The 12,045-nt window shown below is 37.5% G+C and overlaps 1 protein-coding gene across 1 annotated transcript in view; it reads left to right on the top strand.

Moving 5' to 3' along the window:
* Positions 1-12,045, top strand: part of NRAP (nebulin related anchoring protein) — a gene marked incomplete at its 5' end in the record, with an annotated part of 52,902 nt that overhangs the window by 30,003 nt on the left and 10,854 nt on the right. The window contains 9 exons of the mRNA XM_056350704.1: positions 468-572; positions 2,723-2,821; positions 4,629-4,733; positions 5,432-5,539; positions 6,327-6,440; positions 7,873-8,070; positions 9,665-9,769; positions 10,813-10,911; positions 11,685-11,789. Coding sequence (XP_056206679.1) covers positions 468-572; positions 2,723-2,821; positions 4,629-4,733; positions 5,432-5,539; positions 6,327-6,440; positions 7,873-8,070; positions 9,665-9,769; positions 10,813-10,911; positions 11,685-11,789 — 1,038 coding nt within the window. The remainder of the gene's footprint in view (positions 1-467; positions 573-2,722; positions 2,822-4,628; positions 4,734-5,431; positions 5,540-6,326; positions 6,441-7,872; positions 8,071-9,664; positions 9,770-10,812; positions 10,912-11,684; positions 11,790-12,045) is intronic.

Raw genomic sequence — 12,045 nt, forward strand, 5'->3', positions numbered from 1 at the left:
TAGAAGAGGTTTTGTGAGGAAAGTGTGAAGTACTCCTGTACTCAGCCTCCTTAAAGACACATGGAAAAAACAAAACATAATGCTTTCCCTCCAGTACAACAAAAGGATAGGGATTGGGAAATGCTACCGTTTTCTTATCATTGCAAATCATTAATGATATTTGCAACAGTGCACTATGTACAACAGAACCAAAGTTTTTGACACCTTAGAATAAAAATTACAAATGACAGTAAGGTGTAGACCGCTTCTAAAAATTACCTTGCAAAACATATTGCACAAATGCCGGTGAGTCCAAATACTTCTGTTTCATTCTGTAATTTTTTTGCTTTCCTTGCAACTGTGCAATAGTGAATAAAACAAAAGCAGGCACTAATTTGACTTGGTTGTTGTTCCTGAGATGTCTGAATCCTTTAATGGCATTTTAAGTGTATGAACACCAACAATAGGATTTTTTTTTTCTTTGTCAGAACCAATACAGAGCAGATTTGAACTGGATGAAAGGAGCTGGATGGATAGCCACTGGGTCATTAAATGTGGAGCAGGCTAAGAAGGCAGGAGAACTCATTAGTGAGGTGAGATTTCATGACAGCATGTAACAGAATTTGCTGCATAATGCGTGCAAAAAGTCTGTATAAAATTAAAATAATTTCCACTCAAAGGGGAAAGAAAAAGGCATACCACATGAAAGACCTCAAAACCAGGGATAGGACTGGTAATTAGAGGGAAACCAGATACCAAACACACACCAGTAGGAGTCTATATAGCCTTTGCAAAAACAAAGTAGGTGACAAATGATATTATGAATAATAATGGCAATCAAACAGTGCTCAATTGCTACCCACTAACCTACCTTTTTAATGAAGCAAAACAGGAGAGATGATGAAAAGATGCAGTCATTGGACCCAGAACCTTTTTTTGTACCTTCTTGCTCCTTTTCATATATATTCATGTTAGCTATTGAAATTAATATAGATATCTCTATCTGCAGCTATCTATTAGCCCAGGTAGTTTTCATCCTTATTTTTCCCTATAACCAGTATCACTTAGAGGAAAAGGAAGGCTCTAGAATCCTTTGTGTCAGACCCATGAGGCCTTCAGAGGAGGTTCTGGTGGAAATGGTTGAAAGTTTCGTAGTATTCTGGTTCTGTTATTTCAGAGGGAGTCCTACTGGCCAAATCTGCTGCAGTAGGAGACTCAGTCCTGTGATTTTTTAGATAACCACGGGTGATGAAGGAATAATCTGTCCATTCACTCAGTGAGAATAACAGCATAACCACTAGTGTCTCAGAAAAATATGGTAATCCTTTCACGTCTGCCTGATTGCTAACACTATGTTTTCCCTGTGTAATCATCTACAATGAAGAAGGGGGATTTTTTTAGACACAATAAACTAGATCCTCAGCTAGTGTAAAGCAAGGTAGCTTCATAAAAGCCAGTCCAGCAGTGCCAGCTGGAACAGTCTTGGAATCTGTATAGGTATACCATTTTGATGTTAGAATAGTAAAAACTGCCAAGTAGAAATTTGACCTGCTAGGTTGTTCATGTCAACCTTTTTGTGAGTACTAAATAATTTTAGATGGCTATGAGCCTTCTCCTTTCTTACATACACACAGTGACTAGCCCTGGTAGTAATGGTAAAAAGCAATTGCCAGAATATAGTTTCTAGAAAATTTACGTAGAGATGTTCTGGTCAACCCTTATTTGTCTCTAAAGCTGATCAGGACAAAATATAAACCGCTTTTGTCCCCAGTGAAACTTAGCAAGACTGGTCATTTTTTAAGAGATTTCTTTCTGAAACCAAAAAATTGCTCATAAGCTTGTAATACCTTTAAAGTGGTAATGTGTTTTACATTGGTGTTTTGAGTCCCCAAAGAATCAAGATGTTGCCTCAAATAAACTTATGTGGATCACAAGCTCAATGTAAAAGAGAATGACATGCCTTTAGACTCGAACACTGAGATAAAAACAATATCCAGAAGAGCCATGAAATGCTTATTGACTTGGGAGTTCATCACAGGCATTGGGAAAATTTAGTATGCACTATGTAGAGAAGAGATAAGAGTGTTGATGGGTTTAGGACAACTTATGCAGGAAGGGAAGCTTTTAGTGACCTGGTGATATGGAAAGTGTTGTTTTGCCATCAAATAGCCTTCATCTTAATTATGCATATATAACAAGACCTCTCAAAAGCTACTATGGGTCCTTTCGAGCAAGCAGAATTAATATAATTATCCAGAAGATATACCATTACAATTAGGCACAGTGTTAATGGCTGCAGAGATTTAATATAGGTGTTAGGAGGAAACCTAAACCCTGAAACAATAAGTTAAACAATTGCTATTATTAACACATGACAACTGTATATAATATCTTGCTTAAAGAAACCATAAATAAAAAATATAATCAGTCATACTGTATTTGAAGTAATCTGAAAAAGATTTTAAGATCCTGAGTTCTGGAGTATTTAGGTAGGCAGAATCTCATTTTGAAATGTTTTCCTTATATTTATGGAGAAATTCTTTAATATTAATCGGCAAAAGGTTATTGTTAAATTGAAACAAATATTAATCTGAAAGTACCTAGGACATAAAGATGAGGAAAGAGGAATAATAATTATGTTCACAAATTCACTCTAATCTCCAGCAACCTATGATTTTTCTCTTTCAAATAGCATGAAAGAGCAGCACAAAATTCACAGCTTTGATCTTTTTCTGCTCAACAGAAGAAGTACCGTCAGCATCCATATGCTTTGAAGTTTACCAGTATTAAAGACACTCCTGAGATGATCCAGGCTAGAATTAGTTATAACCAGGCTGTGGATGTAAGTTATAATGTATATACATTATGATTATAAGAGTGGTATCCTCTTTGAACGACCTGATTGAAGCACTGGCTTTCTCTCTCTCTCTTTCTCTGAGATTATCCCTGGGAACCATGAAATTTCTGTGTTCTGGTGTGGTGCATCTCACAAAAAGCATGTTTCTAACTTGGAATGGGAAGTCGTAGAGATCCCACTGAAATGAATGAGACTTTCATGTAAAAAGGGATTTCTGTCCAATTTTTATTTTCCAGAAGTAAAATTTAGGAGTAAGACTGACCTTTGACCTTCAGAGACTTTTGGCCATTTGAGATTCATTGAGGAAGAACACATTTGGGGTTCTTTCTCCTTTTCAAACAGACCTTTCAAATTTCAGTTTCTGCATATTCTTTGGAAACAAACTGTAAGTCAGCATGACAAGGAAGAAAAAATAAACTATTTCAAGCTGTCATCCTGCTGAGAGAGAAATCCAGGAGGGGGAAACTTAAAGGGAAGAATTGAGGCTGTTTGGTGTTTAAACATGTTTATTTTTAATAGAAGAGCGATTTAAAAATATTGTAGACTTAACTGGGATAATACAGAAGTGAATAATAAGCAAAAGTCACTCAAAAAAGACAAGTTTCAAACATGAGAGGAGGTTTTATTGTGAAAATAGATATTTTTAAAGTGAAGAAGATGAAAGACTTTGTGTAAAACACATGCTATTGTAATACGTATAGTGTCTATGCCTTTGGTTTAATTAATAAGATCCAAAAGGCTTACATCTCAGGCAGGATAAATATAAGTCATTTTGTTCCACTGAGCCACAGTCAAAATCAGTCTGCTGCTCTACTTCTTCACACATGGAGTTCTCATTAATTTCCCTCTTAGGGAGCTGCAATACAAGTGGACCTACTTGCTAAAGAAAGTGGCAGCAGGGTGAAATGGAGAGGTTCTTTCTAATGTAGAGGATCTCAAAGCCTCACACAGAAATAATAGCCTTGGAAAGGCAAGTTGGGTGGTCAAGATGTGGGTCATATCTAAAGACCCAAAAAATGATGGTGGCTATCTGTACTCACCTGAAAATTATGTCAATGTAAGAAGAAACTAAGCTAGGAAAGGAAAATAATGTGGAAGAGGTGAACTCTGCATAGCCATTGTAGGGGAAGTTCCAGCTAACTGCACAGAACAACTCATACCTGTCTGCAGACATCAGGGAGCTTGTTAGTCCTGAGCCAGCCCTGTATTCTGCCTCCAAGGTAGCCCACATAAACTCCTGTTTTATGATGGGATCAGTCCACTTCTGAGGGTTTTTTAATCTCTTTCCACTGACTATTGAGTACCCTCTTGCAACTAGGGCTGGAAATAACTTTGGAGGAATCGTATAGGTAATTAATATCATATTTGTCTGGTAAAAATGAACAACTTTGGAGAGATGTGTTTGGGGAACTTCATCTCCCCAGATTTCTGTGGAATTTCAAAGTGTTGATGGGCCACCTGTGGCTGCATACCTGTTAATAAATGCTGTTCATTCTCCCTTTCGCTATTCACATATGTTGGAGGTCATCAAATTAATATTCCAATATCTGAATTTTCATATACATTGATTTATACACTCAAAACTTCAAGGAGCTCCTCTTTAGTTGATAGATGTGTCAGACTCCCAGAGCTTTTTGACTAATACAATGGCTTGTATTTATTAATGCTGCTGTCACTTTTCTATAGTCTTTGCTTTCCATAAACTTGTTTATTAATGTTTTTGTCTGAACTAGTGACTGGACATGTAGCGAGTACTTTTTTTTTTAATCTTTTTTTTTTTTTTTCCTCTCAGAGGCTGTACAAGGAGCATGGAGAGAGTGTAAAGCATCAATATACACCAACGACAGATCTTCCTGAAATTCTTCAGGCCAAATTAAATGCTATGAATATCAGTGAGGTATAAATCTGACCTTTAATGCTTTAAAAAAAAAAAGTGAAAAAGTTGATAGTGCTTTGCTATTTGTCCTACACAGGAAATCAGGCTAAATTTCTTTCCTTTCCCCAGATATGATCTTTATATAGTCTAAATGTTTCTGAATATAAGAAATCAATCTTCTTATAAGTTAGAAAGATTAAGAACGAAAAAATACATTTTAATAACATGTTGTAGTCAGAGTCCAACTCAGCCTCACACAGGGCACCAATTGCTGCAACACAGGCAGGCTAGTAGGCTGCAACAAGGTTTTTACTATCAGTCAGATTCTCCTGCCCGTGCTGTTTCACCTTCCTCCAGAGGTCAGACCACACTGCTCCTCCTCCATCAAGCCCCCTCTCCTAGACTCCTCAGTGCTATTTAACCACTTAGCAGGAACAAGCTACAGCTGCACATCATCCAGGTCAATCAACCCACTGCCTCTGAGGCAAGGCCACAGCTGCATGTTATCAATGCTGATCAACCCACTGCCTTCACTCCTCTACAATAATGGACATTTGTCATGTGATTATTCCTGTTGTGTATTGATAGTTTCATTTATATGAGCCCTCTGCATTAGAATAGAATTAAACTGATGTGTAACATTGCTAGGATAGCAATAATGCTGCAGTGTCAACCCTCTGAACAGCAACTCTGCTTTATTCCTGTTTCCTGCTTCCTAGATTCGCTATAAGGAGTCCTGGGGAAAGATGAAAGATGGTGGCTATCAACTGAAACTAGATGCCATTCCCTTCCAGGCAGCAAAAGCTTCGGGTGAAATCATAAGTGATGTATGTGAACTTACTGCTGATACTGTCCAGTAGTATATGCCAGTCACTCCAGACTGTTTCTGCTCTGCTGAGTGACTCTGGATGGAAGCAGCATGTCCAGCCAACTCACATCTGAGAGACATCTGGCCTCAGTCTAGTTAGTTGGGCTTTTGGAGATGCAGCCATAATGAAGTGCTGTTGGTAACTAAGCAAAGGAAGGTTTGCTAAAACAACAAAATCTGTCAGCTTTGCTAATAAACTTACCTGCTGTAGTGACTCAACAATCTCAGGGATTTTTTAGGAGCTGTCGGCCACTGTTGGCTAGGTAAGCTTTGAAAGAGAGAGCTTATTCAGGGGATTCTACCCTTCAGGGTTTGTCTTGAGTGTCCTTTAAAGGTTGTAGAAATATACAGATTTCAAGCATAGGAGCCCAGTTGTTCTGACTTTGCTAGAATGCTGATGGAGAGAGGCTCCTCAGAGGCTAATTTTGAGCACCTGCACTGGGTTCTTATCTTTCACCACCTGTGCAATAGCAGGTAACTAACCCAAGCTATTTGTAGGTGTTCATTGGTGGGTTTTTTTGTGCTTTTCTCTAAATAGGATAAAATATTAAAATGTTTGCACAGGTGAGGTCTTCCTAGCATCCACTAAAGTTTCATTCAGATTTATTATCATATTAAGTATAGCCAGCATTTATTGTCCGTAGCTTGCTTTCTGTAATGTGAAAACCCTTTTATTCACGTTTTAACAATCTGACTAATGTTTCTCTTCACTCCTATTCACATTTCTATTCTTATTTCCTTTTTAGCACAAGTATAAGGAGGCATTTCAGAAAATGAAAGGACAGATGGTTGGCTCACGAGGCTTGGATGGTGATATTCATATTGCTCATTCAGTCCACGCTGCATTGCTACAGAGTGATGTAAGTACAAGAAAGATGTGGGCATTTTGGAATTGGCTAAGAGCGAGTAGTTCCTCATGAATGATGCACTTAGCTGTGGACTAGCTTACTGTTTAAAACTTGGGTCTTTCTCTCCCACTTGATACAATCATGATATTCTTACCATTCTTTTACATTATTTACAGTAACATTAATATGACAATAAAAGAAGACTGTGCATTCTTGTACAATCCCCTGCTGCATACCGCTGTTGCCTAGCATAGAATATTTTACTCCGTAAAAGTATCACTCAGGGGCAGGTCTAATTGAGAATTAGTAGTGGTCTTTGTACAGAAATAAATTAAATTTAGCAGAGATACGAAGTTATTCAGTGATTATTTTCAGTTTACTGTTTTCCTGAAAGGCTAAAGGATGGATGAGTTTATGAATGAGTTTATGGATTTTCAAGTTGGAATTTTTTGGTTGGGGAATGGTTCCAACTTGGTCTTGGGATAGGGTAAGAATCGCATCATTTGTTCATTGCCTATAGGAATCGTAACTATGCAGTGCATTTTGAACACTGTGGCTTGTTCGAGAAAGTAGTGAAATACTTGTCTGACTTCAAGAACATAAATAATCTAAGATCTACTTATATTCTTGCCAAAACTGTCCATAGTGAGCCCGATTGTGGATATAGATGGGAGAGTGTTCACTTTTAGTAAGTGCTGGGCTTGTACTGGGATTCTTTCTTATGCGATGGTATGCTTAGACATACAGGTAACAACAAGTGTCTGAAGAATTCATCCATCTATCAGGTTACTCTAAATTAGTTTGAAGATTGTCAATAACTCTGGAAGCTCATAATCTGGATGAACAGCCTGAACATCTCAAATTTGCATAAACTGATAGGGAAATGTCATGTTCAAGAAGTTCTTTGAAGATTTCTACACCTTTCTTTTTCTGGATGGAGACAAGAAGTCTAAAAAACCCCACCACTAAAAATGACATTTAAAAATATGAAATTAAACTGGCCAAATCAATGGAGACCAACAAATATTTTGAGTGAGGATATGTACTAATTCTGATATAAATATGGCAGTTTGCATTTTATCCTTGGGTAGTAGCTTCATGTTTTTGTTGTGCTTTCTAGAAATGCAGTGAGTTGTAATTTCATTTATCAGTTTGGTAATTTTATAGATTCAATGTATCCAGTTTTAACAAAAAGAATTATAAATAATATCTTATCTTAATTGAATATAATGTAGGTGGCTACTATTTTGATGAAGGATGGGCTGCCATGTATTCTAGTTATAAGTATTGATCATTCACAGTGTTCTTAAACAAGTTAGGGAACTTTTAAAAAGAATAATTTATACTGGAAAATGGGGGAAATATGGAGAATATCTCTTCGATCAAAACCTGAATTCTAATTACCATGCTGTGATATCTATGTGATCTGTTTTTAATTTGATAGGTGAAATATAAGCAAGGTTTTGAGGATACAAAGACTCACTTCCACCTGCCACTGGATATGATAAACTTGGTACATGCCAGGAAAGCCCAGTCTTTGGTCAGCGAACAAGAATACAGACAGCTGCTACATCAGTACACTCCTTTGACTGATGATGTGAGATTGCGGTGTGCCAAGAATGCATACAAACTACAGAGCGAGGTAACTGCAAAACATCCCAGTGATATTTCCCTGTCGGTCCCAATGCAAGACAGTTCTGTTCCAAACCATGGCACTGTGTATTTAAGCAGCAGCTGAGGGATAAGAAATGGCTGTTCCCCTGTGATTACATTCAGGAATGAGACATTTTTTTTATTGGGCAGTTGTACAGCAGTGATCACACTATCCTGAGGGGTAAAGTATAGTAGTCATTGATGATCAGGCAGAGCAGTGTTTGCAAGTGAGAATCATTGCACTGTTGGTGAAATACTCTTTTTTAAGGTCTTGCTAACCATGCAAACTGTTTGCTGGCTGCTCTTTGAGTTGGTTTGTATCTGGATGAAATTCATGTGTACCTCCACAAGAAAGATGCCTGCTGTTATAAATCTCATTTGTAAGAGACTTATAAACTCTGGGCCAGGGCATAACCACTGAAATTCTAAGAAGCTCCCTATGTAATCTTGAGTGAAATTAACTAGATAAAGCCTTACAAATTGAAGGGTAGGCTGTGTCTGTAGGCACAGCCTTGAGCAAAGGGCTTTTAATGGATTACATTGCCTCCAGAGACCTCAGGAGGGACTGTATCTTAAAAACATGTCTGACACCAAAATGCTGCTGTATATCAATTTAACTTTTGGAGCCAACAGTCTTAAAGATGGCAGGCTGTGTTCAAACAAGCGTAAACATCAGCTGCCATGGTGCTGCCCTAATTCGGGTAAAAACACGTGTAATCAGAGATTCTGAGGCAGTTTTCCATCCATGACTCATTTTGAGTTGGGGGTGAAATGATGATTGGCAGCAATACATCTGAGTGGAGAATTTACTGTCTTAGCAGCTGGTGCTAGTAGCTGACAAGAGGTGGGGACTACACTCTAGCGTTGTCTGCTCTTACCTTCCGACTCACAAAGGACATTTGCTGTACACAGCACTACAATGCCTTTCAGTCTAGAGATTAGCTTTGGACAGGCCTGGATGGAAGGGGAGCTGTTACTGTTTTCCTAGGTGGCTGAATAAAATGAAGGCATAGTCCATTTCCATTATAAGTGGTTGGCTGAACCAAAATGCCTCATTAACTAAAGCTAGTTCCTCCCTCGGTGAGCAGTAGCAATTTTCACATATCCATCAAGTAGGCAAATCTGTACTTTACTAGTTGTTTGGTCTTTATAGCTTTTTTTTTTGAAGCAGAAAATAAAATGATCCTCCTCACCTTTCTCATCATCAAATGTAATAATATTTGTCACAATGTATCTACCAGTAACTTATTGGTGACTTTTGAAAAAGTAGTATTTACAGTGAGTCACTGATAGGTTTGGTGGTCTGGAAAATATTTTAACAAAGTCTGAACAGTGGCTTAGTGCTATTTTTCCTTGGTGTTCCCTGCTTATTCTATGACTATTTGGAACTGTTAAAAACGAAGGCTGTATGCACATGGACACATACATAAACACAAGAACTTAGGGTAATGTATATGAACTGTCTGTGGTAGATACTGATTTTAATGGATTTATCTGAATACAGTTATTGTGTATTTTTGGATGAATAAATATAGGGCATCTCAAATGCAAACTTGTAATTACTTCTGCTTGGTTTTCCTTAGAATTTATACCGCTCTGACATGAACTTTATGAGAGGAGTTGGATGTATTACTCCAGGGGCCCTAGAGATTGAAGGAAAGAAGAAAGCTTCTGAACTCATCAGCGAGGTAACAAAAGAGGGGTTTGATTTCTCCAGTACAAACAAGAGTTTGCCAGATGTCTTTCTATTAAACTGGGCTGGCTAAGTGACTCACTGAATAATGCTAGGCTCCGTCCCCTCGTGTTTGATCATTCCATTCGTGTCCTAACTGCAGATGGGTGAACCTGATGGAGTTCAAGGTTTTGCAGACTTTGCTAAGTGTTTTTGCAAATCTTTTCTCCTGTGTTTCAAACCCAAGAGGTTGTTATTTTGTTATTTATTTTACAATTAAAATGTTTTTTTCAACTAAAAATAAAGCCGTGCCTATCTCTAAGTACCCTAGACTGTTTCTCCAAAATCGGACTGATCTGTGAATTGCCCAATACATTACGCTGTCCTCATCTCAGCTCCTGCTTTACAGTCTTAGTCTGTTTTCCACTTGCTGCTTTTGTGTGCTACTGTTTTTCTCCCTCTGTAACTGAATTTTTATTTCCTTTTTTGTGTTCTCGTATAGTCTCTCCTACTTTCAAAACTTAGATCTGTTGCCCATATTCATATAGATGTGAAATTAAGAAAAATAAGAGTGCTCTTCCTAGTTGTGTTCTAGTGAACAGATCCCTGCTTGTAGTGATCTTGCAGCTATTTTGCTCACAATGCTGACATAGGACCACAGGTCAGATGCAACCTCATTTTTCTCACAAAAAAAGTTCAGTGGGCTTATACAGCACCTTCTCTCTCTGGATTGGATTGCCTTTACTGTTAATTCCACTAGCCAGGTTTAATGACACCAAGTAGTGAAATAACCTTATTACTGTACTCAGCATAGCAGCAGTTGGATTTTTTTTTTAACACCTTATTCTTTATTTACTTTTCACTTCCCCTGTGAGACTTAAATGCACCAAATTCAGAGTAACAAAAAGTAAATTAGTCTAATGGTTAATAGACACATACCCTTTGCACAGTAGAGTTTTAAGCACAAGAAGCAGTACTAGACCGCTGGTATTGCAAAAGCCCCTTATCTGACAAGATAATTTAGTTATTCTGTTCAATTTTCTTTGTGTGTGAACTCAGAATAAATATCGTCAGCTACCACATTCCTTCAAGTACACATTGGTGACAGACTCTCCTGGCCTCCTTCATGCAAAATTCAGCAATATGATTGCTAATGAGGTAGGTTCTCCTAACGTGAATCAGAAAATATGCTCTTCAAAATGCAGTGAGCTAGGGATGGAGGAGTGGGAAAGAGACAGCCCTGTTCTGAAAGCAAAATGTATCAAAAAGAAAGCAAGCATCACTTATTTGTGCTTTTTCACAGTTAGATCACATTTTATTATTTCCAAACATTGAATACAATTTTCAATTAAATCTCTTTTAAAAAGCTTAAATAGTACCCATACGATATAGTCCTGTTACCAGGTTTTTTTACGTAAAACAGCCTCAAAAGATCAGGTCTGTGGGGTGTTCTTGAGGGAGCTCATTTGCATAGTATAGTCCACTTTAGAGGGCTCCTAAACAATGCATCACTTTTCTAATTTTTGAAAAAAGGAGATAAACCTCATAGACAAATTAGCAAAATCATCTATATTAACATGAAGAAAAATCCAAGCTAGAAAATATGGCCAGTGCACCAGAAATGCCTACCTTTTTATTTAAAACATGTTCATGATGTCCTTAACATTCTTAAGTCTGCTTTTGGCCTGCTGGGAACATAACAATGCAAGGCTAAGAATGTAGTGAGTTGGCATCACGATATATGCATAAAAATTAATATAAACATTTTTATGCCCAGAAAAACCCCATTACAGTTGCAATGGTACCTTCTTAGCTGGATTTTGTGCTGGCTAATGTAGTTGTCATAACCATGAACAATTTAAGTACTGCTGTTATATTATTGAAACAATAGAGGAAATTAATTGCAATTGTCTTTTTGATCTCTTTCTTAGCGCCTATATAAAGCAGCAGGAGAGGACAGCCAGCATCACTATACACCAACCCTGGGTCTGCCTGAATTTACACGGGCAAAAATAAATGCAGCCAACCTCAGCGATGTAAGAATTTGTTCTGTATTTCTTATACTTATTTGGGATGGAGGTTGAATCGTGCAGTAGCAAGGAAGATGGATAAGTAGACTTTTTAGATCTATTCTATTTATGCTTTCCCTGATTTGATTATAATGATATTTATCTCCATTAGCATATATCCAGTTGTGAGTAAATTAAATCTACATAAAGAACGAGACATGTTTTGTCTGAGTTAGTAGGATTTCCCAAAGATAATTTTAAAAAATCCTTTGATTATGAAGAA

The sequence above is a fragment of the Falco biarmicus genome, chromosome 9 (genome assembly GCF_023638135.1).
Source record: "Falco biarmicus isolate bFalBia1 chromosome 9, bFalBia1.pri, whole genome shotgun sequence".
Taxonomy (NCBI): Eukaryota; Metazoa; Chordata; class Aves; order Falconiformes; family Falconidae; genus Falco; species Falco biarmicus.